General features: G+C 45.5%; 1 protein-coding gene across 10 annotated transcripts in view; it reads left to right on the top strand.

The window, feature by feature from the left end:
* The first annotated feature begins 230 nt into the window (after positions 1 to 230).
* SEC16B (SEC16 homolog B, endoplasmic reticulum export factor) overlaps positions 231 to 27524 on the top strand; it is a 52041-nt gene continuing 24747 nt past the window's right edge. For 2 of the 10 annotated variants that reach the window (XM_006165293.3, XM_027767039.1), the window contains exons 1-11: positions 10000 to 10174; positions 12451 to 12804; positions 14774 to 14886; positions 15865 to 15985; positions 16683 to 16791; positions 18213 to 18357; positions 19015 to 19166; positions 19793 to 19854; positions 21396 to 21531; positions 22003 to 22233; positions 26604 to 26701. In XM_006165293.3, the coding sequence (XP_006165355.1) occupies positions 12509 to 12804; positions 14774 to 14886; positions 15865 to 15985; positions 16683 to 16791; positions 18213 to 18357; positions 19015 to 19166; positions 19793 to 19854; positions 21396 to 21531; positions 22003 to 22233; positions 26604 to 26701 (1463 nt within the window). In that variant the 5' untranslated portion in view covers positions 10000 to 10174; positions 12451 to 12508. The other 8 variants (XM_027767035.1, XM_027767043.1, XM_027767036.1 and 5 more) reach the window with 8 other exon arrangements.

The following is a 27524-nucleotide window of genomic DNA, read 5'->3' on the forward strand; positions in this document are numbered from 1 at the left end:
AAGAGAAGGGATTGCAGTATGACCATGCTTTATTGGGGGTGTTTTCTTTCTCTTCTCTCCCTATCTCTCTCTGGCGAGAGCATGCACCCTTTGGCAATTAAAGAAAACATTTATTGAACACTTACTATGTGCCAAATACCTTGTAGATTTTAAATCTAATTTTAATCCTTATAACTCTGCGAGGTAGGTGGTGCTATTATTGTCTCTATTTCACAGATGACGAGAAGGAGGCGGAATAAGTTGCCCAAGTTCACGCAGCCAGCAGATGGTGGAGCTGGAATTCACAGCCAGACAGCCTTATTTGAGGACTACCATGTTGGACTGTTCCTCTGGGAATTTCCATCCTGTTGACCTGCATTTGGAAAACGCTCCAAGAATGTTGCAGTTCTGCACTTCATTTGGTAGGTATTTGAGAAACCTTTGCCTCTTGGAGCTTCATGTGAGATCAGAAGCCATAGTAGAATCTCCCTGGCACCCTGGCTACCCTGATTCAGGGGCACAAATCAAATGGGAAGGGTGACAAGGTGTGGAGCAGGGGCCCCTCGGGCAGCGCAGGGCTGATAAGGAAGCATGTGTCATTCCTGAATAAGGTACTCCTCTAGCTGTTGGCAGCAGAGGTGGAAACAGGGAGGGCAGGTTAGTAGGCAGCCAGGTGGGTGACATTCAAGCAGTCCTTGGTCAGGGCTCATCCATGGGGCTCTTTTGTCCTGTACAAAACTTGCATCGTGCAAACCTTCACATCTAAGACGCTGGTAAGAGTAACAGTCCTAAGACAGGCACCAGCAGCTCGCGATGTCTGTGCCGGGATCATGGTCTCTGGCACCAGCCCCCTATTTTCCCAGTACACCTCTTTCTGAGAACTGGAGCTGCTGACTAGTGCAGGATGTTCTGCATTTGCCTGCACCCAGCTCCCTCCAAGGATGAGGTCGAAGCTTTGGCAGTCAATCACCGGTGAGGCCATGAGCTCTGTGTCTCCAACACTGGCTCCAGGAGGTAGCTTTACCAGTGACAAGAGACTACTCTGCATGAAATCTTAACCTCTTGACTCATTCTTGGAGTCAGAGAGATGAGATGCTTGCTGACTAAAAAGAGCTGCAATGCATCAGACGTTGCTGGAAATGTGGGTGTGGACGTTATCCAGTCATTTCTATTTTGGCTAAGAGTTTTTATTTTACTTATTTATAGGTTTCACCATAGGGTATGGGTGCTCACTGGAGAGAGACAGAAAGAGGGAAAGTGAGAAATCACCCTCCAGGGGGGATGACCACACTGCGGTTCCTTTTTCTTCACTCTTCTCTCAGGATTTGGGGCACACACACACACACACGCCTGGTGTGAGTTTCAACCTCTGTTGACTATGTTGGAATCCAGCACCTTAACCACCATGCCACCTGCTGGCTCCATTTCTTTTCATTTTTTAAAGTCTATTTATTTTTTTCCATAAGTGTGTTAGAGAGGTAGAGAGAGATGAGAGAGGGAGAAGAGAGAGAGAGAGAGAGAGAGAGAGAGAGAGAGAGAAAGAGAGAGAGAGAGAGAGTGAGAGAAAGAGAGAGAGAGAGAGAGAGAGAGAGAGAGAGAGAGGAGAGAATAGGGTTCCGATGCTGTGATCTGCCTCCAGCCTTTACCCAGTCCCAGACAATGGTCAAGTTTATCACTGGAGGTCTCTGGACTCGAACTTGTACCCTTTTCACATGGGATTGCCTCATGGAGCAGTATTTTTCTGCTGTTTCACTGTCTGGCCCCTTTTAAAAATGACTATTGTGATTTGCTGTTTTCCTTTATTCTCCAGTTGAATTGAGTCTCTTCTGTGTGCCTAGGGACCTCAGTTTAGCAAGGTATGCAGGTAATGCATGTCTGTTTCAATCTTCCTTTTGTCCTACGTGGCCTCCCTCTATCCACTCTTTGCTCAACCCCCTTCGCTCACTGCCTCAGCACTCTCTTTCACTTTCTCTTGAAAATTCCTATCAAAGTTTAATTCAAAGTTCAGTTCATGAAAACTATTGGCTACAATCATACAGGGCAAGCTGTCGCTGCTATACATTTCAGATGTGCATTCATTTATAAATAACTTTATGGAAGGTCGACCCTGTAGTACTGCAGTTAAGAACAGGGCATAGGGAATGTAATTCCACATGGCCAACCACAATTCAAATCCTGGCCCTGGAAGCTTGAAAAACATGCTGGGTATGTGTGTGTTCATGCCCCAAATCCTGATGGAATGGAGAAATGGAGAAGAGATTGTGGTGTGACCATGCACCATTGGGGGTGCTTTTTCTCTCGTGCATGCACCTTCTGGCAAACAAACAAACAAACAAAAATAAAAACAAACTAAAAACCCCCAAACTTTACTGAGCTCTTGTCATATATCAGGCACTGTATTAGACACTGTGGAAAGAACATGGGACAAAGCACAGAAGGTCAGTATCCCTGTAGAGCTTAAAGTCATTGAGGCATCCAAGAACAGCAGCATTTTCAGCCCACTGGTTGCTCTGAGACGTGTTCCTAGTTAAAGCCCATTGCTGTTTGCACACTGGCCATTCCAAGCCTTCAGAACGTTTCTCCAATCTCTTACTAAATGCCCATCCTGGCAATGGAAACTTGGAATTCTATTCCACAGAGAACGCCCAGTTTCTAGTCCTCTTATTGACACACTTGCCTCCTTCTATGCTCAGTTTCCTCTCCTGGATCCCTTGCTCAGAGGAAAAGGTGCCTTTCCTCTTAGCTCAATTCAACTTCGTTTACCTTCTAGATTCCAGATCCCTGTGAATCTCGCCTGGGATTTGTTCCCTCAGTAATCAGCCCCTTTTCTGCATCTCCAGCCTCACCACGGGAGTCAACACATAACCCTCTTGTCTTGCCCACCCTACAGAATTCTTCGACCTTAATGCCCCATCAAACCCTCAGCTCTTCTGTTCACAGCCCAGGCTTCTAGAAAGTGTGATTAGTACTTGATGTCTCCTTCCTTTCTGTGTGGAATCCCTCCATTTATTGGCCACACCTCCACAGACATGTTCCTATTATCAGCAGTCTCCTAACTGTCCCATCCTGGGGTACAGAGAACACTCACTTTTACTTGTTACTTTTCTTGATATTCCTCCTAAGTTTGGCATTATTGACCACTCTTTATTTATTTATGTTTTTTGGAGAAGTTTTTTCTATAAGGTGCGTGTGCTCGCCAGCCAGCCAGAGAGAGACAGAGACAGAAAGCGAGAAATCACCCCCCAGGGGAGATGGCCACGCCACAATCCCTTCTCCTCCATTCTTCTCTCAAGATATTGGGCATGCACGCACACACACCTGGTGTGAGTTTAAGCCACTGGGTTTGGGACTCAAATCACAGTCGACTGCATGGGAGTCCAGAGACATAGCCATTACGCCAGCTGCTGGTCTCATACCACTCTCCTATTTTTGAAGTCATCATGCCCCTTAGTTTCTGGGACATCATTCCCTCCTAGTTCTCTGCCTGTTTCTAGGGCACCTCCTTAATATTTCACATACTCTTTCTGTGTCCAGCTCTTCAAGGCTCTCCTCAGAGCTTCATCCTCATTGTCTTCTAATCCTAAGCCCTTCTTTGGCAGCACTATCCATGCCGATGGCCTCAAACGCCATAATTTCTCTCTGCAGACTTTTTTATTAGTCTCTAGACAATTGTAGCCAAGTGCTTATTGATCACACTTAACTCTGAGTCTCGTAGGCCCCTCACAATTAGTGTGTCCAAAAGCGGATTTATTATTTTCCCCATCATCTGGGTCCGTTTTCAAGATTATTGTTAAAAACAAACACAGAAAAAAACCAAAATAAAACAAAAATACATACATATGCATACACTCACATAGCCTGGTCTCATCTCCACAGCTTAAAAACTTGGAATTGTTCTTGAATTTTTCTCCTCCCTTATCTTCTCCAGTCAACAGTTTCAATGTATGTTGGCATATGTATATATATGAATATATATTCTTTTTCTTACTTGATTTGTGGAATAACTTGAATAGCACATCTCCTTGTTTCTAATCCTGTGCCTTCTCTAGTGCTTCCTTTCATTAGAAAAGTCAGTGATCCATGCATCATAATAATGATTACATCCTGGGACCAGCAGGTGGCATGGTGGTTAAGGTGCTGGACACTCCCACATGGCCAACCACGGTTCGAGTTGTGCACCTGGTAGCTTGCTTTCTCACATTCTCTCTCTCTCTCTGTGTGTGTGTGTGTGTCTCCCTCTGGTCAAATAAAAAAAAATGAATAAATAAAATTAAATAAAAAAATAATGATTACGTCCTATTATGAGTGTCTGTTGTTCCACTGGATTCAAAGCTTCTTTAGGGCAGGGCTCATACGCTATGTATCTGTCTTTGCAGTGCTGGGCATAAAGTGGGTGTTCAATAAACTCTCATTTAATGAATGACTGTTTCGAACTCTATCCGGAAGAGTAGACTGAGCGTGGTACTCCATCTTGGAAGATTGGAACTTTGGGGAGTGATGTACCCATGTTACCACTTGAGTGCCTAATTAGTTACTGATGTGACAATATAGTATTTGGATATATTGATTTAAAGTAATGTGAGTTGATTCTTTTAAATAAAATACATTTACTGTAGAGAAGTTAGAGAATACAGACAAGCAAAATCACCCCAAATTTCATTGTCCAATAGTAGGTAACTATGGCTGACCTATTGGTAAAAAACTTCTCAGTTTGCTTTCTAAATTTTTTACTTTCCTTAAAGTAATGGAGTCAAGCCTGGGGGATGTCTCAGCTGTTGAGCTGTCCCTTATAAAAGTAACCAGTCATTAAATCCCAGTGCTCAAGGATTCATGGCAGACCTAACTCAGTTCTGGGAGTCCATAGCCATAGCACATCTAGAAACCAGCAGCGTTGTTAGATCGGTGATTCTTTCGTTAGACAGGTGTCAGACTGAGGTAAGTGTCTTAGTCAGTTTGGGCTCCTATAACACAAAAGTATGTATGAGTGGCCTAAACAACTGAAGCTAATTAATCATACTTCTAGAGGCAAAGAAATCCAATATCAAAGTGCTGGTCGCTCTAGCATCTGGTTAGGGCCTATGTCCCAGTTTGTAGATGGTTGCCTTCTGGTTTTATCTTTATATGATGAAGAGGAGAGAGAGGAAGCAAGCTCTTTTGTCTATTTTCTATGTGCATTAACCCCACTCATGAGGAGTCTTAAGTTAATCACCTCCCAAAGGCCTCAGCTCTTAATACCACCACATTGAAAGTTAGGATTTCAACATGGTAGTTTTGGAGAAAAACATTCAATCCATACAGAGCAATCTGTAGCTTCCAATTCCTGTTTGAAGCAAGTCTCTAGACAGTGGTCTGGCATTTGAAATGGAGACTAGGACTGGGGAGGGAGAGTCACATGGATCAGCAAGCTTCCAGGGTTCTAATCCTGGTGGACAGCTGGAATGCAGAATGGGAATCAGGTATGAGGATTGGACCTTTGGAACAGGGATAAGGTGAAAACCGTGGTTATTTATGCATGAGGCATTCTGTGGGATTATTGCAGAGGTTCTATAGCTAGGATTTGAGATGGCAAGACCTCTTCCAGGTGGGAACTGAGTACCTAATGTGTTGTCAAGCTGGGTAAATTTTATTTATTTTTTGTTTGTAACGTTATTTATTTTAAAACATGAGTTTTTAAAATATCAATGTCCTACTGGTTTAAGAATACTGAAACCTTGAGCTGAGCCTTGAGTTACTGTGTGAAATTTTTTAAAAATCTTTTTTATTTCTTATTTTTAAAATTAATTAATTTACATTTATTCACTGAGCATTGTCACAGCATACAAAATGTAATTTCCCATCCAGAAGAAGCTTCATAGTAGCTTAATCATACGTTATCGTCCATAATTTTTCATTTCTAGTTTCATATATATATATATGTATTTCCCCCTATTTCTCACCCTCTGCCATTTCCCACCCTCTTCCCACATGGTCTCAGGTGTTCACAGTTGTTTTCCATTCCTTTTTTCCCCACATTTTATTGATTCATAAAATTTCTTAAATAATCTAACTACTTTCAATAGCAAGCTCAGCTGATATATACATATCTATGAATCCATGTCTGACTTAAGGCATGAAACTCTGAGTAGAATGAATATACTATAAGGTAGCACCTTATAGTATATTCTATGCTATATAGCTTACTATGTCATTAATTATGTATTTTTTTACTATATTTTTCATTTTCAAGAAAAGCAGATTTCAAAGAAATACTAAGGACATACGCTTAAAACTTAAAGCCAGGAAACAGGTTGGGGTTCTGTTCAAATAGTAGGTACATGAACCTATTGGCAGCTCAAGACAAGACAAAAATCCTTAAAATCAGAAAACAAAGCCTAGAAAAAAAAATCAACAATATTTTAGTCAAAAGTCATAAAATTCTGTTTCACCAGTTCAGTCTCATGTACTTGATCTTTTGTTGTGATTCAATTTTCCCAATTAAATTCTGGGATATAATATTCAACTCCAGACTTGTCCCACAATTAAGTTGGCCACTTTCTTAGTTTTTGAATTTTCCTTAGAAACCAGGCATCATCGAGTTGCCGGGATGGAAGACTTAGTAACAGTTGATATGCTGGGAAAGCCAGGGACCGATACATTCCTAACTTTCGGTTGGTGAGCTCCCATCACGATCTGTTTCATTCCACTACCCGTATTACTGCTATGTGCCGTATGTCTATATAAAATAACAAAAGCTAATGAAAATTAATTTTGGTTGATGAGTGTTACAAGAGTTCCATAATAACTCTTGAGATAATTAGAGATGCTTTTGGGATGTCACAAAAGGAGATTTGGAATAACTGGCTGGATGTTTACACCAGAGATGTGCAGTGGAAGCCAGCGCCGCACGACAGTTCTGTCACTGAAGGAACTAAGAGTTTGGGTTAGACATCAGAGTGCCAGTACACTGATCCGCTAAGACACAAATAATCGGCCACCTTGCTTTGTGACAATTGCCGACGACTGTGGGGAAATATTACCAAGGTGGATTTCACATTATACATGGTTTAGCAACTGGCTGACACAATTCCTGAATATTTAATAATCAGCTCTTGTAAGCCCCGTGCAAGGGAACAGGATCATACCAATGTAATCCTCAGTGAATTTCTAGCTAGCTTTGTGATCTTGGGTTAATCACTTCAGTTCTCTGGATCTTAGTTTCACCATTTACAAAAAGCAAAGCTGCTAAAATAATCTCTAAGGTCCTTTCCAAAGTCAGCATTTCAATTATGCAACTAGTATTATCCGGCAAGACTGATGTCATGCTGCAGGCCGATCAGATTATGAATGTTGTATGATATATCAGAACATGTAATTTGATAACAAGCCTGTGCTTAATCAATAATGTTCTGATTCCTGCTCTTGGTGCATGTGTCCTTCCGGGAGGACTCAAAATGACAGTGCAGAGGACCAGCCCATGGCATGGTGGTTAAGGTGGCTGGATCCCAAATAGCCGACTGCATTTGGGTCCCAGATCTGGTGCCTTGGGAAATATACAGGCTCATGTGCATGTGTGCCCAAAACCCTGAAAGGAGGGAGAAATGGAGAAGGGAGAAGGGATGGTGTGACCATTCCCCATGGTGGGTGCTTTCTTACTCTCCTTCTGCCTGTCTTTCTCTGGTGAGTATACTTGCCCTCTGGCAAATTAAAAGAAAACAAAACCAAAACAAAAACCAGTAATCTTAAGTGAGCCTGATTTCATGGCTATAGTCAACTACTCTACTAAAAGTCATTTGAGGGGCTGAGATCTTATACCCAGATACATTACTCTGTCTGAGTGTAGCTTCCACTGGACTAGTGACAACCTGAAAGGCTAATTTGCTCTGAGCTTCTATTTTTGAAGTTTCTTTTTTTCCCTTCCTTCCTTCGTTCCTTCGTTCCTTCTTTCCTTCGTTCCTTCGTTCCTTCCTTCGTTCCTTCCTTCGTTCCTTCGTTCCTTCTTTCCTTCGTTCCTTCGTTCCTTCCTTCGTTCCTTCCTTCCTTCCTTCCTTCCTTCCTCCCTTCCTTCCTTCCTTCTTTCTCTTTTCTCTTTCTTTATTTCTTCCATGAGAAATATTTAGAGAGAGAGAGCACCTGTAACCGGATCTTGATACCACAATCTACCTCTAGCCTCAGCTAGCCCCAGATCATGGGCATACATGTGCCTGGTGGACTCAGAAAGGTCTCTGGACCTGAACTCAGAACCTTCCCATGTGAATCAGCCTTTTAGAGCATTGTGTTTTACTACTGAGCTGCCAGTGCACCCCTGTTCTGAGCTTTTGGAGGCAAGTACTGTGTCTCTTTATGTGTGTCAAATCCTGGCATGTAATAGGAACTCAGTAAGTCTTTGTTGCAAGAAAAAATAAACCAGCTGGGCTTTTTTTGGGAGCAAATTCTGAATTTTAAAATATAATTTAGTAGTAGCCATGAGCTTCTCTATGTTTACTAATGCTGAAGAAATGTATTTTTCTTTTCTTTTTTTTTTGGGGGGGGTGAGAGGTTTTTGCTATAGGTGCATGTGCTCACCAGAAAGACAGAGAAAGACAGAAAGCAAGAAATCACCCTCCCCAGGGGGGATGGCCACACTACAATCCCTTCTCCTTCAGTCTCCTCTCGGGATCTTGGGCACACATGCACACGCGCCTGGTGTGAGTTTAAGCCACCGGGTCTAGGACTCAAACCGCGGTCAACTACATGGGAGTCCAGTGGCATAGCCATCATGCCATCTGCTGGTCCCAAAGAAGAAACGTAGTTTTCAAATGCAAGAACTTACGTTTTTGTTATAGTAGAAGAGTTTTCAGTGTCTTCAGTTCAACACTGGGCATTCAAATTGGCCTTTCAGGACCAGTAGTTGGTGTAATGGCTATATTGCTGGACTCCCATGTCAACCGTGGTTCGAGTCCTGGGCCCTGTGGCTTAAACCCACGCCAGGTGTGTGTGTGTGTGTCCAGGATCCTGAGAGGAGAATGGAGGAGAAAGGAATGTGGCGTGGCCATCCCCCCCCCTGGGGGGGGGGGTATTTCTCGTTTTCTGTCTTTCTGGTGAGTGCATGGCTCGTTTTCTGTCTTTCTGGTGAGGGCATGCACCCTATAACAAAAACCTGTCCAGAAAAAACAAACAAGCAAAAAAAAAAAAGAAAAAAACAAATTGGCCTTTGATAGTAATAATAGAATGAGGGGGAGCTAGAAGGGGCTGCAGTGGTAACCAACTACATTCACGTTGGAGGGGGCTCGCGTTCATGTCCTGGGACCTCTCTGAATACACTGGGCTTAGGCGTGTGTGTGTGCCTTTGGGGCTGGCTGATGCTAGGGGGTGGATCCCAATGTGAGTACCCCATCAGGGGTAACTGTCCTCTCCCTAGCTGTCTGTCTTTCTGTCATGGAATAAATTAATAAATAAACCTGAAAAGAAACAAAAAGAAGAGAAAAGGAAAGGAAAGAAAAGGAAAGGAAAGGAAACGATTGGTTATATAACTCAGACCCAGTGGAGACAAACATGAATGAGAAAAGCCATACCAGGCACCCCAGGTACTTCCTACCCACCAGGGAGTAGCCCCCACTTCCCCACCCAACCAGTGGAATTTGCTCACCTCTTTTGAAAGGAAAGGATCACACTTATTTGTAGAGCACATTTCTTTATATATCATGTGCTACTTTACGAACATGGAGTCCTTAAAACAACTGTCATAAACTAAGTTTTTGTTATTTTACAGAAAAAGAAACTGGCACTCAGAGAGCTTTAGTCACGTGAGAGCCAGGGGCAGCCCCGGAAGGTGTGTTCCTCTGGCTAGACCAGGCGGCCTCAGGGCTTTCTGGACTTCCTCTCTCTGGAGTCCTCTGTCCTCCGAGTTTGCTGTGAGGGGCTGATGCTTTCTCATGTGCGTGGACCTGACTCAGCCTTGGCCAGTCCAACAGAAGTCCCGGTCTCCTACAGGGTTCTGAGCAGATACGCAGAGTCAGGTCCATCCCAGACTGAGGTGCTGGGTTGCACTTTGCCCTAATGAGTCAGCTCCATGGAGGCCGGGCAGTTGCGAAAGTCACTAACTGGCTGGAGATCTGAGGGCCAGGTAGGCCTTCGTAGATGTGGCACCTGGACTTTGATATTCTCCCAGAGGAGAGGAGGCACGTTTGGGCCAGGTCCCTGGAGCAGCGCTGAAGGAAGGTGGGCAGCCGTCAGCCAGGTGTGTGGGAACACCAGCTCCCTCTCTCCCTTCCCTGGGCTGTGCTTGCTGTGCCGTTGAGTTAGGGAAGGCAACATTGCCCTGTTGGGGGCCAGGAGAGGTCGTTTCTATGAATGTGTGAATGTGACTTGTCATCGTAGCTGTCATTCCTCCATTCTGAAACTCTCAGGTACTTTTCATCTGGTGTCCTTAATTATAACCTGAGGTCTAACCTACTGGAGGTGATGTCTCCTGGCAATACAATGGTGTGATTTGGGTGAAGAGATTATGTATTGTGCCTTTGCAACTGGGGAAGGACTGCCTGGTACAAGTGTCGGGGGACAAGCTGAAAGCTGCTTTTTTCCTGGTCCGTTTACTTGTGTCCAAATGGAATTGAGTTCCATGTGTCTTTAGGAAGGACCCATGACCCTTTCACTGTGTCTGGACTGTTTGGCCTTTCCTGAGATTTGCTGTTGAAGGTGCCCATTGCACGTGGGCTTTTCAAGGAAGGGAGCTGACCTGGAGGGAAGGCATATGTTCCCCCAGCTGCGACTGATCTGGAGGTGGAAGACACCTCTGCACCTTGCCCTTTTCCTAAGCACTTCTGCCTCCCAGCGGCTCAGAGCTGTGGACCCTGCTTCATGGCCTTCGAGCTGAGTGATATCCTGGCTTTGACACATACCCTGTTGCCCTTCTATTCTGGTATGAATTCTTATATGAGGCTGAGTGCTTCAGGAGTGGCAGCAAGTTAGTTGATTAGATCAGAAATCTTGCAGCCTAAAATAGTTCCCCAGGGAGATGAAATGTGGGGGCTGATGGAGCTGTGGGTGCTCCTAATTCTAGAAGATCTCTGAGCAGGGTTGAGGTCTGAAGTGTGCTTTCCTTCGGCAGGTATCCTCTGGAATATGAGCAGGAAAGTAGTCAGTCCCCAAAACTAATTTCTACTTTAAGGAATAAGTGGGGAAAATGATTTTGATGCTAAGGAGACTTCCTTGACTTAAAATCTCTAGCCAGGAGGAATCCTGAGACCTGGATTTCAAGTTTCTCATAAAAATCCCAAACATGCATCTTATTGGCTCCCCGGGGGCGGGGCAGATATAGCTATTTTACAGGGTCTAGTTCTTCTAGGAGATCAATGTACAGACTCAAAAAAACAAAAGAATATCTCTTGAGGAGGTCAATTTAAGCTTCTTTTTGTTCAGGAAGTTGTCTTAGTTTTTTTTTTTTTTCCTGTTGCTATAACAGAATATATGAGACTGGGTGATTTATAAGGAAAAAGAGGTTTATTTTGGTTCATGATTCTGGAGTCTGGGAAGTCCAAGACTGGGAACCACATCTAGGGAGGGTCTCATGCCATGTCATCACATGGCACATGACATCACATAGTGGGAGCACAGGTGAGAGCAGTGAGCAGGCATGTACAAGAGAGGTCAAAACAGGAGAGCTGACCTCGCTTTATAACAACCTGCTATCAGGGTAACTACTCCATTCTTGTGAGAAGTAATCCAGTTTCTGAAGAAAGACATTAATCCATTTTAATCACCTCTTAAAGACCCTACCTCCCCATACTGATCATAAAATTTTGACATGAATTTTAGAAGCAGCGATCCATATTCAACCATAGCAGAAATGTCTTCAGCCACTCACCGTGCCCTCATCTTTTCCTCAGATAACCCTAAGTACTGTGTATCAAACAGTTATATACCAGCCAGTGTGTTAAGCACTTTCTATGCCTTAATTCTAACTCTGACAACAACCCTGCAAGGTATTATGGTCTCCATTTTATGGGTAAGGAAATCAAGGCTTGAAAAAATCAAGTAGCTAGTAAGTGGCAGAGGTAGGGTTTGAACTGTGATCTGCTCTCTCCGAGGCCCCCTCTATTTCGATGATACCACAGGGCCTCTGAAGTGTTGAATAAATATTTGTTGATGGGATAAATAAGGAGACATTAATTGGAATTCCTTGATAGCATTTTTAGCTGCATCTATTAGTTATCTGTCTCCCATGCCTCCCACATCTGTTGTTCCAAATGTACTTTTTAATTTTTTAAGAAACATCAATGTAATTGTCTAGCTTGTTATTTATTTCATGTATCTGCTTCAATTCCGCCTCCCCCACCGCCCTGATTTCTCTATATCCAGGCTCATATGGTTTGTTTTAAATAGATTTTAAGCACTATAGCTGTTCTTTTCATCAAACCTAGTCAACCACCATATTTGGATATAGGCTTAAAAAACTGATTCCCCCACCCCCTTCACTTTTCTTTTTTTTTTTCTTTTTTTTCTTTTTTCCTGCAGAAGAATAAAATAACTACTCAACTGACTCAAAACCCAAGAGAAATTCAGAGATTTAGGGATGGAACCTTGGGTTCCCCAGTGGCCTTCTCAGCCACGGGGGAGGCCCATTGCTCCAACGAAGGATCCAGATCAAGGGCTGTGGAAAGATGGATATCATCGGCCCGTTTCTCATCCTCGACACAATGGAGAGGGGTTTTATCAACGGCCAGATACCCGTGGGAGTCCCCAGCCACATCAGGACCTCAGGGCAGAGCACCAGCAGCCCCGTTACACATCCAGGCCTGGGGAGTGGCATCAGCCAGTGCCTGGCGCTGACTATTACCAAGGTGGTTATCCCGGTCACTTGTATTCCAGGTATGCTTTCAGGATTTGGAATGAACTCAGCTCTCCGAAACACTCAGGAACAGGTGGTTCATTTCCTTCTTCCTTTTCCTTTCGTTTCTCATATTTTTCTTCTCCATGTTACTACATTGACTTAGCTAAAATCTGTCCTCTCCTAAATGGACTTTTAGTGATTGAAGATAATAATTTCCTCCTATTATCCCCTCCTGGAACTTCTTAAAGAAGCTATCACAGGGAACAGCAGATGGTGTAATAGTTATATTGCTGAACTCCCATGTAGTTGACCACAGTTCAAGTCCTGGGCCCAGTAGCTTAAAATTCACACTGGGTACTTGTACATATGTGCCCAAAATTCTGAGAGGAGAATGGAGGAGAAAGGATTGTGGCGTGGCCATCCTCTTTGGAGGGTGATTTCTCACTTTCTCTCCCTCTGCCTCTCTGGCAAACACCCACATCCTATAGCAAAAATCTCTCTCTCAAAAAAAAAAAAATCCATTACAATGCAATTGAGTATTAGGGGGTGGGGCAGAGGATAGGGAAAATAATGAAATTCGAGGGAGCAGATGGGACCCTCTTGTTCTGAAATTGTAAAAGGCAGTATGTTTTTACTATGCAAATTTTCCCTGGGGCGGGGGGTCCCTATAAGAAGTTCCGCATGGACCAGCCCATGGTGTGGTGTTTAAGGAGCCTGGTGGTTATGGCCAACTAGATGGTTTGAGCAGCTTGAAAAACATGCCTGGCATGAGTGTATGCATTCCCAAAATCTGGAAAGGAGAAACGGAGGGGAAGGGATTGTGACGTGACTGACCCTTGGGAGGGGCAGGGGAGGCTTTCTTACTTTCTCTCTCTCTCTCTCTCTCTGTCTCTCTCTGGCCATCTTATGTCCCATCTAGCAAAATTATGAAAGAAAAAAATGAAAGGAAGGAAAGGAAAGCAAAGAAAAAAAAAAAGAAAAAAGAAAAGTTTCACGTCATCACTGGACCACTGTGACCTGGGGTTAGCATGGCAGATGCCACCAACACCTGGAGCAGGCCCAGTGCTTAGAACATACTGGAGTATGATAGACGAAAAGAGAAATCTACATTGAGTGAATAGGAAAAACTCAACCTCAGAGAAAGCAGAGATGAACTTATAGTCTCCAAGGTCAAGACAAAGTCACAGTGAGGTGATCCCAGGTTGGAGAATTTGGAATGCCTGCCTCCTTGAGCTCTAATTGATAGCTCTGGACTTAATAGTTCATGGGGTGTTGGACGTTCCTTTCTCCAATCTTACTGGGTTATTGAAACCTCATAGGAGGGTATGTTAAGGACAAAGGCAACGAAAGTAATCAGACTCCAGGCAGTCCGACGTGTCTCTCTCTTGCACCCGTGCACGAGTGCACAGGCCTTCTGGCAATGAAAAAGAAGAGGTGTTTTTTTTTTTTTTTTTTTTTTTAAAGAATTGTAAATAATAATTACAATTCCAGCCTTGTTATGTATCAAAGCCCCTCCTCCTGCTCTGATTCTAGATTTTCTGTTTATGGGATCTAGAATTCACTGTGGCTTTCTTTTTCCTCCTTCCCTCCCTCCTTTCTCTCTCTCACTCTCTTTCTTTTTCTTTCTTTCATTGCTAGAAGGTTTGTGTGCTCACCAGAGAAAGACAGAGAAAGGGACAGGGAGAAAACATGCCAGTGGTGCATGGCCATGCTGCAGTCCCTTCTCCTCTACTTCTCCATCTTGCTAGGATGTTAAACACACATGTACATGCTCTTGACATGTTTCCCAAGCCACAGGGGCTGGGACCTGAACTGTCATTGGGTATGCGGCATCTGGTTTCCTTAACCAGTAGGCTATGGGACCAGCCCAACTGGGGTGTTCAAGCAGATTTTAGAGTGGGGTTGCAGTTCTGCCCTGTGCAGTTGTTTAGTTTGTCAAGTCCCCCATTTGTTTGTCCCTTCACCACACTCATCTGCGTGTGACTGGCCTTCTTTATGATATTTTAGGCCAGGCTATGAGGATCCATATCAGAGCTATCGCTCTCCATCTCTAAGGGAAGAATATGCTTATGGAAGTTATTACTACCGTGGACACCCACAGTGGCTGCAGGAAGAAAGAGGTATGCAATCATCTCCAAGAAGCCTTTGGGGTTTGGGACTGGTGCAGCTGGTCTGATAGGCAGGGCAGAGACTAATGCGCCATGCTCAGAGCCTCACCTTTGGCATCCTATCTTGGCCAGTGAGACACAGCAGAGACACTACTCCTAGATGACTCGAGGAGCAGAGATAAAAAGGAGTCATTTTCCTTTGTGTGTGTAGTTGATGGTACTGAAACTACCATGGTACTTGTACCAAGGGGAGTTTGCACTTCATCCACAGTTTTCTTCTACCCCTTCTGAGAGCCAAGAGCATAGTCTCTGACCAAGGGACAGTGAAGCCAGTTTTAAGGGCTACAGCACAGGTCTGACCACACTTCATCCTGAGGGTGCAGATACGTACCAGCAGGATTTTGTATATGGTAGGTAGAGGGTGTGTGGTAATGGCAGCCTCTGACCTACCAGCAAACAGAATATGTTTCAATGTCAAACACACACACACACACACACACACACACACACACCTGATCCTCACCGTTGTACAAAAGAATAGAGCCATGCTAATTGCTTCAGAGAGGACTGAAGTGTTTTATGGACACTCAATATTGTTCAATTCAATTAGGCATTTTTTTTCTTTTAGTTTTTGCCACAGGGCATGTGTGATCACCAGAGAGAGAGATAGAGAGATGGAGACAGAGAGAGGGAAAGTGAGAAATCATCTCCCCGGGGGCTGGGACAGCCACACTGCAATCCCTTCTCCATTCTCCTCTCAGGATTTTGGGCACATATGCACACACACCCAAGCTGTCGGGTCTGGGTCTTGAACTACACGATCATGTAGGATCTGGTTGCTTTAGCCACCACGCCTTGGGCTGGCCTGGAAATATGTTTTGTACTCACCATCCTGCGGTAACCCCGCTTCCCAGATACTAATGTCTTCCTGAACGAACTCACAGAAGCAGGAAGTGATCTGTCTTTATTTCGTTTTCTCTGAGGATACAGTGCCCAGGCAAGGGAGTCCTTATATCTGGCATGAAGATCATCGAGGTAAAAAGTACCTCAGTGAACCTTGTCGTGAAAGCCAGAGCAGTCCATTTGGAACCAAGAGTGAGACCCAGTTTCAGTAAGTGCAAGGAGGCCGGGTCGGATGTGTGCTGTCATGCTGTGTCGGCGAACCTCACAGCATGTGGTTCTCCTCACCTCTGGAAGCCCATCTGCTTTCGTCCCAGCACAGGGATGTATGGGTAGGCCAGCTGCTGACAGGGACCCTAGATGGAGAAATTCTCCTCTCTTGAGGCTGTCTCCAAACCTGGGCTAGTCTGAGTCTGGTGAGGTTACTTGTCTGTCTTAACCAAGGGCCTTGATCCTTTTCAAAAGTTCCTATGATTGGGTTCTGCCTGGGCTGGCCTGTTCCTCCTTAGCCCACAGCTGGGCACTGAGAATGGGGCATCCCTCTGGGCAAAGGCAGGTCAGGGAAGAGACTTTGGCCCTAGCATTTGTTCAGTGCCCTGAGCCTGGGAACTCACCAGCCCGGACTGGTGCTCAGACTGAGTCATTCCAGGATGCCTGGTTGCAGAGACCAGCCCTTCTCTGCAGGGCCCAAGGCCACTTCCAGTCAGTGCACTATGGAACCCAAGAACTCCTGGTTTTCTGGATGAATAGACTAAGGTGGTGAATGGGAGGAAAAGGCCTTTCCCTGTGGTGCCTAGGCCACCTGGACCCCCACCTCAGGCGTCGAATCAGGACAGCCCCAGCAGAGAGCAGCACAGTCTCACCAGCTTGCCGGGGACCCCCTCACCACCCCTGTCATTTCGCTGCAGACCACTCACTTGGATCCCTGATAAAGACAGTCCTGCTTCCACCTCTGGACAGGAGAGGCCCGGGGAGCTGTTTTCTGAGAGTCTTCGGACGGGGGCCCAGAAGAATAAGGTAACCTGAAGTGACACAGGTGCTGGAGGCTGTGGCCGGGCATCGTGGGCAGCACCATCAGCAGTGGCAGGGGGGGGGAGGGGGGGGGGGTGGGGGGGGGGGACCCCCTCACCACCCCTGTCATTTCGCTGCAGACCACTCACTTGGATCCCTGATAAAGACAGTCCTGCTTCCACCTCTGGACAGGAGAGGCCCGGGGAGCTGTTTTCTGAGAGTCTTCGGACGGGGGCCCAGAAGAATAAGGTAACCTGAAGTGACACAGGTGCTGGAGGCTGTGGCCGGGCATCGTGGGCAGCACCATCAGCAGTGGCAGGGAGGGACAGGCGAGGGGGGTCTGGGGGACCAGCGGTCTGTGGGGCCTGCTCCTGTCCCTCAGCAGAGGCTGCACTCTCGTCACCTCCTTTCCCTGCCTTCCGTCTTAGGGTTTGAGGCCCTGATCTAGCCCTTCTGCATTTGTGTCAAATTGGCAGAATCAGGAAATGTCATACTCGTCACTGTGAGCTGCTGGGAAACGAGGAGAGATTGCCACCAGGTGTCAAGGCCCCCTCCCCCGGGACCAGCCATGAGGTGTACCTAGGAAGTGGGATGTTGTTAGAATCATTTAATTCAGGTTTGAAAAGCAGGCCTGGAAACCTTTCCTGACTCTTCCATCTTCTCTAAAATTTACTGTGTATACCAGCTGGGCCACAGAGTGGAACTCAGTGTTTTAAAAATAACCTTTTTATTTTAGAATCATTTTATTTTTATGGAAAATCTACGAAGATACTGCAGAGACAGAATTTTACTTTTTGGCAGTGTATTAATATTGTCTCCCTGACTAGATGGGCCTGTTTTCTGAGGGTCATTTCTTCTATGTGTTTAGTATTTAATCGGCAGGGCCGACGTGATTATGTCTAATAGGAACAACAACTGCAGTCTCACGTGGGTACAGCCCCTGAGGCTGCACAAGGAACTTCAGACCCACTGTTTACTGCTTCCAGAATGTGAATTTTATGCATTTTGTGTATACCCATGTCCCTGTGGAAAGCATAGCACCTAGAGTATCGTAAGTGCTCATGTAGTAGTTGGTGAATAAATTCATGAGTGAGTTCTTGAAGCGTATAGGGCAAATATGTGTAATTCTAGACAAGGGTATTGAGCTCAGAGAGTCTCAGTCCCTTGTCCAAGGTCACAGCAACTACAAGTTGGACAAAGGTGAGATTTGAACTCAAGGCCCCCTGGCCCCGGGACGTGCATGCTGGTCACTGAGCCACAGTGTATCCTTTAGCAAATACCTGGCAGCAGAACGATCCCTTCTTTCAACACAGCCATGCTCACTGTAGTTCCTGGGACATTTAGATTTTGCCTCTTTGAAGGAACGCTCAAGAGGACCGGCTCTCTGGAACTCCCTCCCACGTACTTTCATTGTTCCTAACTTTCAGCCGTCACTGAGCAGCGAGTCCAACCTCCTCCAGCAGCACGAGTCTGGCCTCAGCTCCAGCAGCTATGAGCTCAGCCAGTACATGGCGGACACCCCGGAGCTGTATGACCCGACGGTCTCAGTGGTGTGGAGTCCAGGACAGGCTGGTGGGTACTACAGCGACCATGGGAGTTAGTTGCACTGGACGAGGTGAGGCTGTGTGGCAAGAGTCTTGGAAAGTCTCCCTGTTCTGCGTTTCCTGGAATGGATCATTGTACACCTCATTTGCTTCTATAGGTCTCCTTGTGGAGAGGCCAACTTTGGCACCGCTTCCATTCCTGCCTTTTCCCTTGTAATGGAGGTTACGTCATAGCTAGTTCTTGGAAGGGAACACTGGCCTGGCCATCAGCAGGCTGGGGGAGGCATCACTCAATCGTGCTTTTAAGAAACAGGTGAGGAAAGTGAAGACCAGAGAGAATTAGGTGAAGCAAAAGCTGCACACAAAGCACCAGCGTCGTCTGCATGTAGGAGACTTGGTGTCAGCAGAGCCGCTAGGAGAGCTGGGGACCCCTTGGCGTCTCGCCATTTCTGAGTGTCTGGACTGGGCGCACTGTCATTTGCCTGAACTGTCAAATCCTTCAGACACATTCTCAGAGGATTAAATCTGACATGGAGCAAGGGGTTCTTCTAATTATGTAGCCCACCCAAAATCTTTTCTCAGGCCCAGGTGGCATTTGGACAGAAATAGGTCTGTGGTGTATCTCTGAGCTAAAGAAAAGCAGGGGAAGGGAGGCTGACAATGTCTGTCTGTGTCTGTTGGGCAGAGGATGTCTCGGCAGCTGGTCCCAAGGAACCCAAGAAGTTCTACATCCCTCACGTGCCTGTGAGTTTTGGGCCTGGAGGCCAGCTGGTGTGTGCGGGTCCCAGCTCTCCCACTGATGGGCAAACGGCCCTTGTTGAGCTGCACAGCATGGAGGTAAAGCGAGTGTGTGTCCTGGGAATGGCAGCACACAGCTCTCTAGCCACTCTGAACACAGTTCCCCCACTCCCCTATGCCTGAGCCCAGGCATCTCCAGGAATGGGATGCTCTTGGGGGAAACTGAGCCATACGCTGCTTGGATTGGGAGATACAGGAATGGGTAGGGCTCTTCTCTGGCAGAAATAAAGCTAAGGGGGTTTTCCCTGAGATGCAGGAGCGCATTTCCCACATCAAGAGAGTCCACTTTTAGGACCAGCAGTTAGCATAATGGCTATGTCGTTGGACTCCCATGTAGTCAACCACGGTTTGTGTCCTGGACCCGGTGGCTTAAAACTCACACCAGGCGCGTGTGCGTGCATGCCCGAGATCCCGAGAGGAGAATGGAGGAGAAGGGATTGCAGTGTGGCCATCCCCCTGGGGGGTGATTTCTCGCTTTCTATCTCTCTGTCTCTCTCTGTCTGGCGAGTGCACGCGCCCTATAGCAATACCTCTCCAAAAAAAAAAAAAAACAAAAAAAAAGAGAGAGAGAGTCTACTTTTGCCCTCTGCTTTCTCTGCAAGCACCATGGCTACTGACTTGACTGACAGGGTCATAATTGTGAAGACCACATCTTTTTGTTTCAGGTTATTCTTAATGATTCCAAGGAACAAGAGGAGATGAGAAGTTTCTCGGGACCGCTGACCAGGTAAATGACTAAGTGCAGTACTGAGTTAGGGCTTTTGAAACCTTAGAAAAATCCTGCCACATCAGCATTTGGGGGATTTTATTTCCATGGCAGAAAATGTGTATTCCTGTTAAAGTAGAGTTCTCCGTGCTACAACATAGAACCCAAAGTGGCCTGAGCCATTTTGCCAAGCCATTTGATAGCTGGACAACAAGAAAACATAGCCGTTTAGAAATCTAAAGTCCGTTCCACTTTGCAAACGTTACTTGGTAGCGAGTTCTCGTGCTCTATGTGCTTGCTAAATACTTGTAGCAAAGTAGAGCAAGACCTGGGAAGTCAAAGACAAATGGATCATCATGGACAAAATTCTGTGAACGCTGACTTTTTTTCTGCAGATGTAACATCAGTAGTGTCGGAGTTACTGGGCAGGGTATAAGTCTGCCCTCTGCAGGAGTGAACTGGAACTGTTTTTAAATTCCTAGTCATATGTCTGATCAGCTATTCAGGATGATTTTGTGAAGGAGACCTTGGTGGGTGACAGAGGACCTGTGTCCCAGGCCCAGGCATCTCATGACTATGTGATACTATGAGACAGGTCACTTAGGCTACTATGAACTTAGTTTTCCCCCCTGAGAATTATGTAATATTTCTGCCTTTTCCAAGCATGGCTGTGAGACACAAGTGAAATTATGCACTTGGAAGTCCTTAAAATAGTATCATTACTATACAAATGTATTCTTATTCTGAGGCTTCCCCTCCAAGAAAATCTTCCTATATTATCGGACAGCTTCTTTACGTATAAGCGAGTGCTGTCTCTATTTAGACAGGCATGCAGATATGGGGCGAGCTGTGTGTTCAGACTCTAGGGTACTGGTTCAACTTGGCTTTGAGTTTATGAGATGATCTTGAGCAAAAACGATACCCTTTTGTTGAGATCTTACTATATGCCATAGCATTTGCTAATTCCTTTTATATATGGAGGCAGATTCTTTTATTATTCCGATTTTAGGGGGGAAAAGCTAGACTCAGAGATGATAAGAAACTTGTCAAAATTGGGAAGTGGCTGGCCAAATCTAGACCCAAGTCTGTCTAACTCCAAAGTCTGTGATCTTACCTGTTATCTTCTACCGTTACTTCAGGCCTCGGCTTCAGCTTCCTCATCTGTAAAGTGGGGCGGGGGGGTGGCAGGTGGTGTGGTGTTTAAGAGTGCCGGACTCCCACATGGCTGGCCACCGTTTGAGTCCTTGACCTAGTGGCTTGCTTTCTCACTTTCTCTCTCTCTTTTACTTTCTTTCTCATTCTGTCCTTCTCTGGTCAAATTAAAATAAATACATAAAGTTAAATAAAATAATTCTTTAGCCAAATGGAGGGGGTATATGAGAGGATCTCGGACGTCTCTTCCTATTCTACAAGGAAATAACCACCCTGTAGCTATGACGTACTACCAGCCCTGGGAAGTCAGGCTTCTCTCTGAATCCCAGCTCAGCCAGCACCCTCACTCCTGGAGGTTTTTCATGAAAGAGCCTGCCTGCTCACTCTCACACTCTGAAACCTCTCCATAGGGAAGATGTGCACAAAGTGGACATTATGACATTCTGCCAGCAGAAGGCAACTCAGAGCCGTAGATCGGAGACACCCGGCAGCGTGGACTCAGCTCTACTGTGGCAACTGCTGGTTCTCCTTTGTCGCCAGAATGGGGTAAGCATGAGTGCTCTGCTGGGTGCACAGATACAGGCTGGACTGCAACGAAAATCTTCATGGGATCGAAACCGTTCACCTTAAGGCATGATTGTGGAGAGTGATTAAAAAGGTATTTGCCCTGGGGAAGAACTGTTCAATGTCAAAGCCAGTTTGCCAACGGGAACCTATCTCTGGAGCTCTTCTCTGGTTTGGGACTATTGTATGGTTCCTGGGTTACTGTACACACCAGATGATACACCTGTGAAACTGGGAAGGTTTCTTGTAAACTTTGTGGCTTCTGGCAGCAGAAAATAATCAAGATAGTGAAGTTGAAGTTTGCACTCCAGCCAGCCCAGAAAAGATGGTTTTGTGTTTGTGTAATTGGCCTCCGGTGGAGAAGGCAGCTGCCCTGGCACCTTCCTTCTCAGCTCAGGCCGCCAGTGCAAGGACTGATAGGGCTCTCCCAACATGATCCTTTCTGCCTTGCAGTCCATGGTGGGGTCTGACATCGCGGAGCTGCTGATGCAAGACTGCAAGAAGCTGGACAAGTACAAGAGGCAGCCTCCAGTGGCCAACCTCATCCACCTGACTGATGAGGACTGGCCGGTGCTGAGCTCGGGCACCCCAAACCTGCTCACTGGGGAGATCCCGCCCAGCGTGGAGTCGCCTGAGCAGATCGTGGAGAAATTCACTAGACTGCTCTACTACGGGAGGAAGAAGGCAAGTGGTCTTTCCTCATGCTTGCTTTTGAAGAGCAACCACAACCCCCTACCCCTCCTCCAGTTGTGGCAATAGTCTTCATTCACTTATTTTAAAGCACTGAGAAGTTCAGAAAGGTACAGAGAAGAAGAAGAAGAAGAAGAAGAAGAAGAAGAAGAAGAAGAAGAAGAAGAAGAAGAAGAAGAAGAAGAAGAAGAAGAAGAAGAAGAAGAAGAAGAAGAAGAAGAAGAAGAAGAAGAAGAAGAAGAAGAAGAAGAAGAAGAAGAAGAAGAAGAAGAAGAAGAAGAAGAGACTCAAACCGTGGTCAGCCATGTGAGAGTCCAGCGTCCCTAACCACCATACCACCTGCTGGCCCCCTCCAGTACATATATTAAAAATATACTTAAATTATATACACAGTTATTTATTTCCCTCCCTTTTTAAAAAGGATTATTTCTTCTGTGTGAGAGGGAGAGAGAGAGAGAGAAAGAAAGAGAGAGAGAGAGATGAGTCTTCTCACTGGAGTCTTCATGCTGTGATCCACCCCCAGTCTCAGCTGTCCTAGATCATGGGCACAGACAAGTCTGCTCTGTACAGGGACGTCTGGGGATGTGAACTGGGTACCTTCCCACATGGCCTCAGCACCACAGAGCGTTGTGATACCATGCACTACCATGGCTGGCCTATTTCTCTTTTTAAACTTAAGATTATATGGTGAGGTGTCCCATGACGTTAAATATGTCCCAACAGCACAATTTAGAAAATGGCGGTGGGGCCAGATAGCGCAGTTGTAGAACGAGAAGCTCTGCAAGGCAGGCCGAGGTGGGAAGGGTTCCAGTTCACGTCTGGAGATCCCCTTGAGTACACTGGGCATGTGCTCGTGCATGATACAGGCTGGCTGATGACTGGGGGTTGATCGCCTGTCGGGGTGTTTTCTCTTTCTTTCTTGCACTGTCACTCATGAGAGAAAGAAATAAACTTAGAAAATGGTGGCATACTATTCATCATATGAACACATCACATTTTATTTAACTAACCCACTATTGTTCAGCAGTATATGTATAGCCCAGGTATACAGACAGCCTATCCATATATAGCCAACCATTATAAATCATGCCATTTGAACATCTTGTTATATGAATGTTTGGCTGATCTTTTCATTACTTCTTTAGGATACATTTCTAGAAGAGAAATTACTGGGTTAAAGGGTGTGCATGTTTAAAAGATGGTTCTTTTTTTTTTTAATGGCATAGAACATATGTATACATGAGAGAAAGAGAAAAGAATGAGGATGAGTGAGGCAGAAAGCACCCCTAAAAAGCCCTGATCATACTGCATTTTTTCCCCATCTATTCTCCATCCCATCAGCATCCTGGTTGTATGTGTGTGCACCCAGCATGTTTTTCAAGCTTCTGGACTGGGACTTGAACCCTGGTTGGCTCTGTAAGAGTCACCTTTCTCTGTACAGCTAACTGCTGCTCTAAGGGTTCATCACATACACCAGCTTAGTTTCTGGAAGTTTCTTTACAGATGCTAGGCCTGCTGCTCCATCTATGGTGTGCCTATTGATACTGAATACTTCACTGAGCAGATGAAGCGTGATGTCTTGCTTAATTTCGAAGTGGGGCTCACACCTCACACAAGTCACAAAGTACATTTAACATGTAACTAAAGCCAATTTGAATTAGTTTGATTCACAAATCAAAAGACAAAAGGGATAAGTGGGGAAAATAATGCCTCTATTACCTTGTCACCCAGTTTCTCCTCTGAAATATCTAGAGTTTATGCACTAAGTCATCTTGTTCTCATCTTTTTTCCCCTTGTAGCATACTATATACCTTTTGTCTGTTTGTTTAACAAAATATCTTAGAAAATACTCTGTAATATGATTGGCAACCATTTTCTGTAAAGGGACAGGCAGTACATATTTCAGGCTTTGCTGGCTATCAGGTCTTGTTGCAGCTATTCAGCTCTGCCCTGTGATGTGCCGGCCACAGACAATACATACATGCCTGTGTGTTCTGTGTCACAAAACTTTATGATGCAGAAAATTGAATTATGTGTGTTTTCATGTTTAATAAAGTATTAGTTTTCTTTTGATTTTCCCAGTCATTTAAAAAGGTAAAAACTGTTCTTAGCTTGTGGACTCCGTTAAAATAAGCTGTGCTCTGGGTGCCTTCTAACCAGATTTTACCAGACCCTTCTGTATATCCTGTGTAAGTACCCTCCTCGTTATTTCCTATGGTGGCATAGATTGCAACGAGTCAACTGTAATAAACTAAATCACTGAGGGGACGTTAAGAGTAGGGGGCCAGTATGTGGTGTGGTGGTTGAGGTGCTGGACTCCCACAGGATTGACTGCTGTTCAGTTTGGACCCAGTGGTTTGGAAATCACACTGGGTGCATGTGTGCATATGCCCAGGGTCCCAAGAGGAGACTAGAAAACGGATTGCAGTGTGGCCATCTGCCTGGGGGATGGTTTCTCTCCCTCTCTCTCTCTCTCTTTGGAGAGTGCACGTGCCCTATGGCAACAACCTGAAGAAAAGATGGTTTCCAATCTTCTGCTACATAAGCCTTGCTTATGACAGTGAGTAACCACTGTCACTTTGCCTGGAGTGAGAGGATGCATGTAAGATAAATTTCTAGAAATACAAGTGTTCAGCAAAAGGTTTATGGTTTATAAGATTTTAAAAATAATTTTTAAAAAGCTTATTTATTCCAGGAGTGAGAGACACAGACACAGTACCCCCAGCAAGGCCTCCATGCTGGGAATCCATCCCCAGTTCAGCCGACCTGGACCACGGGCATGCTTGTGCCAGTATACTCAGGGAGGTCTCTGGATATGAACTGGTAACCTTCTCATGTGGCTGGCTCTTGCAGAGCATTGTGCTTTACTGCTGCGCCACCATCTGGCCCCTGTCATTTTGATAGCTATCGACAAATTGCCTTTTCAGAGTCTGTAGGAGTTCACCCTCCCAGTGAGAGAGGAGAGTGCCTGTTTCCTCACCTGCTCACCACTCTCACCCACCAAAGATGCTTCAGGCTTCTAACTAGGTGCCAATATGAGAAGTGAAAAAAAATTATAATTTAATGTAGTTATTTAAGTTCTCCTGTTAGGAAGTCTAATATTTTTTAATCTGTGAACTTTATTTTTTTGTCATGAATTTTCCACATTTTTCTAATGGGTCTTTGGTCCTCATTTATTGGCTTGTTGAAGCACTTTATGCTTTTAAGACTTTTTCCCAAATCACAACTTTTGGGGATCATATTTAGAAAGGTTTTCCTACTTCAAAATTAATTTATAAAAGTGAAGTCAGACTATTTTTATGACTTTACTTTGTACATTTAAATATTTAATCTTTTGCTATTTTCTATAAATACTTAAGACTCTATCCTTGGGATGAGGGCCATCTCTCTCTCTCTCTCTCTTCTTTTTTTTTTTTTTTTTGAGAGGTTTTTGCTATAGGGCATGTGCACTTGCCAGAAAGACAGAGAGACAGAAAGCAAGAATTCACCCCCCAGGAAGATGGCCACACTGCAATCTCTTCTCCTCCATTCTCCTCTCGGGATCTTGGGCACGCACATACGCCTGGCTGGGTCTGGTACTTGAACCACGGTCGACTACATGAGAGTCCAGTGACATAGCTATTATGCCAGCTGCTGGTGCCAGTGAGTCTATCTCTTGTTTTAGTTTACATGAGGACTTTGTAACTTTTGCTAAGGTGGGCGAGGCTCACCGGCAGTCTGTGTGAGGGCAGCTGGTGAAATAGCATAATGGATTTTGATAAAATGGATGTTGATAAAGGCTGGAGAAAGGGACAACCTAGAGACAGATTCTGTGTCAGTTAAAGCTTGCTCCCCTGCTAGTTCTTCTGTTCACATAAGGGAACTTCAAAAAGTATGTGGTGGGGACAGCAGGTGGCATAGTGGTTACTTTACTGGACTCCCACATGGTTGATTGCAGTTCGAGTCCCATGCCTCATGGCTTGAAAATCACACTGGGCATGTGTGCATGCATGCCCAAGATCCCAGAAGGAGAGTGGAGGAGAAGGGGTTGCAGTGTGGCCATCCCTCCTGGGGTGTGGTTTCTCATTTCCCTCTCATTGTCTCTCTCTCTCTCTCTCTGGTGAGTTCACATGTCCTAAGAAAAGTTTGTGGAAAAATGCAATTCGAGGACAAGTTTATTTTGATGCAAGAAAAAAAATGAAATTCATGCATAATTTTCTCATAGTACACATTTCTGTGAACTTTTTGGATAGCCTGTGTGGGCGAGGCTCTGCGTCTTCCCAGAAGCCCCGCGGCTGCTCAGGCTGCAGCAGTGCCTCTGCATAGAAACTTGTCGCGAGAGGAAGGAGGGTACAGCACTGTTCAGGGTATGTTTTTGTTTCCAGGAAGCCTTGGAGTGGGCCATGAAGAACCATTTGTGGGGCCATGCTTTGTTCCTATCCAGCAAGATGGACCCAAGGACCTACAGCTGGGTCATGAGTGGGTGAGTTGGGACTTACAAAGCAGACCAAGGGAGTAGAGAGGTCTTCTCACCATGGGGGAGGTGAGTGAGGGTGGGGAAAAATGCAAGATGCACTGAGAACCCCACACTTCAGGCATCGCCCAAATTTCCCCTCTCTGAACTGACATTTTAATTTCTAGACATTTTTTTCTACCAGCTAAGTTGAGTAAAACTTTTCAGCAACATTTCCCAGGGTCAGAGTTTCCACAATTAAGTACGTTTCCACGTTGCAGTAGTAGCTCTTTGGGAGGGGCTGTCTTGGTAGTTCTGACAGTGAGGGAATAGGTAGTGCAGCAGCTTAACTGAGAGGGCGGTGGGACTGAGGGTTGTGATGTAAGTGGCCATCCTCTCCCTAGTCTGGCAGTAGGGTCCTGGGCATGAGAGGTGGGTAGGGAGAGGGGCAGCAAGGCCGTGAGTTGTGGTAGGGGAAGGAAAATGCACAGCCCTAGGAATTAGGCCCCAGAGTCCACATCTGCAGTGGTGGGAGATGAAGCTGAGGGGTTCGCTTAGCCAGAATGCCATGGGCACACCAAAATCTAGGACCAGAGTGTCCAGGTAGGATGAGATAGGAGTGATAAGCAAAGGTACACAGCCAGCAGTTTGGAATGAGGGAGATGGAACAGTAAAAGAGAATTAGGATCGGGTGGAGGTGGTGGACGTAGGGGGTGCTGGAGAAGGGTCCACCTAGCACTATGGACTGGTGAGGACAAGAATGTAGCAGGAGTGAGGCGGGGGAACCCTTCTATAAGGACAGAGTGAGAAGGATGCGACGTCAAATGCTTACCTTCCAGCACTGGGTAGTGCT

Source organism: Tupaia chinensis, unplaced genomic scaffold, assembly GCF_000334495.1.
Source record: "Tupaia chinensis unplaced genomic scaffold, TupChi_1.0 Scaffold143876_1, whole genome shotgun sequence".
NCBI classification, from domain to species: Eukaryota; Metazoa; Chordata; class Mammalia; order Scandentia; family Tupaiidae; genus Tupaia; species Tupaia belangeri.